The sequence below is a fragment of the Ictalurus furcatus genome, chromosome 2 (assembly GCF_023375685.1).
Source record: "Ictalurus furcatus strain D&B chromosome 2, Billie_1.0, whole genome shotgun sequence".
NCBI lineage: Eukaryota > Metazoa > Chordata > Actinopteri > Siluriformes > Ictaluridae > Ictalurus > Ictalurus furcatus.
In genome coordinates, this window is record NC_071256.1 from 1,312,500 (window position 1) to 1,316,113 (window position 3,614).

The window sequence follows — 3,614 nt, forward strand, 5'->3', positions numbered from 1 at the left end:
TCTGTCTACTGACTGCGTCCTTTACAGCAATACATCAACTGCATGATATTATTAAATGATTACGTTTTTCCTCAAATGTTTTTCCAGTGAAGGTTTTATTTTATTCTGTTTTTTATTATTATTCACGAACCAGGTTTAATAATGTCCTTAACAAGAGACGACTGTAGCTACCGGTTTAGCGTTACGCAGACTGCATGTCTATATCATGACACGTTCAGCTCAAAAACACTGTTTGTGTCAGTAATACAGTTTCACAAAATGCAGAGTAAATTCTATTACAGACATTAAATACCCAAACCAAATCTCTCTCTGTCTGTCTTTACTGTCATTACTGATAAAATAAAGTGTGTTGGGTAGAGTAGGAGTTCTGAAACACGCAGAAATCAGTCTGAGAGTGTTTAGTCTTTAATATAATGATGGACTGAATCTGAAGGAAGAAATGGTTAACAGAGGAGTGTTTATAATCTCTCTGTCTTTGTGCTCCTCCTCCAAAACCACCTCCTCATACACACAGAGAACCAGGAAGTTCATTTCAAAGGAAACGAAACTCAGAGTTCAGTGCAGTGTCTCTCTCTCTCTCTCTCTCTCTCTCTCTCTCTCTCTCTGTGAGTTCAGGAAAATGGCCGAGGCCAGTATTTCAGTAGATCAGCTTTCAGTGGATCAGTTCAGCTGTCCAGTGTGTCTGGATCTCCTGAAGGATCCGGTGGCGATCCCCTGTGGTCACAGTTTCTGTAAGGTGTGTATTAATGGCTTCTGGGATCAGGAGGATCAGAAGGGCGTCTACAGCTGTCCTCAGTGCAGAGACACTTTCACTCCGAGGCCTGTTCTACGCAGAAACAACATGCTGGCTGAAGTGGTGGAGAAACTGAAGAAGACTGAAGTCCAAGCTGCTTCTCCTGCTCACTGTTACGCTGGACCTGGAGATGTGGAGTGTGATTTCTGCACCGGGAGAAAACACAAAGCCGTCAAGTCCTGTCTGGTGTGTGTGGCTTCTCTTTGCGAAACTCATTTAAAACCTCATCTTGAAATTCCTGCTTTGAAAAAGCACAAGTTACTCGAAGCTTCTGCAAAGCTACAAGAGAAGATCTGCTCTGAACATAACAAGCCGATGGAGATCTACTGTCGTAGCGATCAGACCTACATCTGTTACTTGTGTACGATGGATAATCACAAAGGACACGACGCCGTCACAGTCACAGCAGAAAGAGCCGAGAAACAGGTGAGAACGAGAAATCTGCCCAGAATGAATTTGTCCTAATTCTATTTTTTAATCCAGAATTTGTAAGTTTAAAAATCTTTTACAAAACCCTTCCGATTGATAGACAGTGTAAAACGAAAGTTTTATCTGTTAAACTTTGTCCCCAGAGTATCTGTGGTATCTGATCAGACCAGTTAGTGAACATTTCAGTCAACACCCACATGACAGTGTCAGGAGACCATGATGCACACACAACAACAAAACACAGCAGATACTACAAGAACGAAAGCTTCACAGTCAGACGCTGAAAAACTGGAACTCAAGTAGTTTTGCTAGTTAAGGTGAAACATTAAACAGGCGAGTGTGTGTGTGTGTGTGTGTGTGTGTGTGTGTGTGTGTGTGTGTGTGAGAGAGATCAGTGAACCCTAACACAACCCTAACCCTAAGCCTAAGCCTAAGCAAGACCATGTCATCATGTGATGTGCAGTCATGACTAACTTAAACACACAATTCTCCAGCAAGTGAAGAAAGAAAAAACTTAAATACGGAAACTAATCAGGAAAATAACAAACACATGAGAATAATGAAGACAGGAAATTATGCAGACAACCAAAGAAGAACTTCTGCATGAAAAGTCAGGGCGCCCTCCATGGAAGGAGAGCCTACTGAAATATAGGAAATCTCTTGGCGATGCTAGAAAAATCTATTTCTCCACCTTAATAGGAGATAACAAAAACAATTCTAGATTCCTTTTCAACACAGTAGCTAAATTAACTAGGAATAAAACCACTACAGAGAGAAACACTCAATCATTACATAGCAGTGAAGATTTCATGAAATTTTTCATCGATAAGGTTAAAAATATAGACGTGAAATACAGGCCATTAAATTAAAACTGGACAGTACTGTAACAAACCCATTACATGACAATGTAGCAATATCAGATCAATGTTTAGAGTGCTTTGCTCCGCTTAGAGAGACCGAACTAGCTACATTAATCTCTTCAGCCAATTCATCAACTTGCATACTAGATCCCGTACCTACATGTTTGTTTAAACAGATTTGTCCAGGAGTAATTGAACCACTTCTAAATATAATCAATTCTTCCCTAAGCACTGGCTATGTACCTAAATCACTTAAATTAGCAGTTATTAAACCCTTGATTAAAAAACCTGATCTTGACCCGTCTCAATTGTCCAGCTATAGACCAATATCAAATCTCCCCTTCATCTCTAAGATTTTAGAAAAGGTTGTAGCAAAGCAGTTATGCTCGTACTTAGATAGGAATAACATTCATGAAATGTATCAGTCAGGGTTTAGACCTCATCATAGCACAGAGACAGCGTTAGTTAAAGTAGTAAATGACCTACTACTGACCTCTGATCAGGGTTGTGTCTCTCTGCTTGTGTTACTCGACCTTAGTGCAGCTTTTGATACTATAGATCACACTATTCTCCTTGATAGATTAGAAAATGTTGTTGGCATTAAGGGAACAGTCCTCTCCTGGCTCAGGTCTTATCTGACCGATCGTTATCAGTTCGTAGATGTAAATGGTGAATTCTCCATGCGTACTGAGGTTACTTTTGGAGTTCCACAGGGTTCTGTTTTAGGCCCACTGCTCTTTACTTTATATATGCTACCCCTAGGTCAAATTATTCGTAAACATGGAATTATCTTCCACTGTTATGCTGATGATACACAGTTGTATGTTTCAGCGAAGCCAGAGGACAGACAGAAGCTTAGTAAAGTTGAGGATTGTGTAAAGGACATTAGACATTGGATGTTAACTAACTTCCTTCTACTTAATTCTGATAAAACAGAAATACTTTTATTAGGCCCACGTGTAGCTAGAAGTAATCTTTCTGATCACATGGTTACTCTGGATGGTCTTTCTGTTTCATCATGTGCAGCAGTTAAAGACCTTGGAGTGATTATTGACTCCAGTCTTTCATTTGATGCTCATGTAGATAATATTACTAGGATAGCCTTCTTTCATCTCAGAAATATTTCTAAAATAAGAAACATATTGTCACTACATGATGCGGAAATACTAGTTCATGCATTCATCACCTCTAGATTAGATTACTGTAATGCCTTACTGTCTGGATGTTCCAGTAGGAATATAAATAAGCTCCAGTTAGTCCAGAATGCAGCTGCTAGAGTCCTAACTAGAACTAGAAGATACGACCATATCACACCGATATTATCAATACTGCATTGGCTCCCAGTAAAATCTCGCATTAACTATAAAATACTTTTATTAACCTATAAAGCACTAAATGGTCTCGCGCCACAATATCTAAGCGACCTTTTGGTTTTATATAATCCGCCACGCCTACTTAGATCAAAAGATGCAGGCTATTTGAAGGTACCTCGAATAGTGAAGGCTACAGCAGGGGGAAGAGCTTTCTCTTAT

General features: G+C 39.6%; 1 protein-coding gene across 1 annotated transcript in view; it reads left to right on the top strand.

Moving 5' to 3' along the window:
• The first annotated feature begins 368 nt into the window (after nucleotides 1-368).
• Nucleotides 369-3,614, top strand: part of LOC128618400 (tripartite motif-containing protein 16-like) — a 10,351-nt gene continuing 7,105 nt past the window's right edge. Inside the window, exon 1 of the mRNA XM_053641979.1 lies at nucleotides 369-1,219. Coding sequence (XP_053497954.1) covers nucleotides 440-1,219 — 780 coding nt within the window. The 5' untranslated portion in view covers nucleotides 369-439. The remainder of the gene's footprint in view (nucleotides 1,220-3,614) is intronic.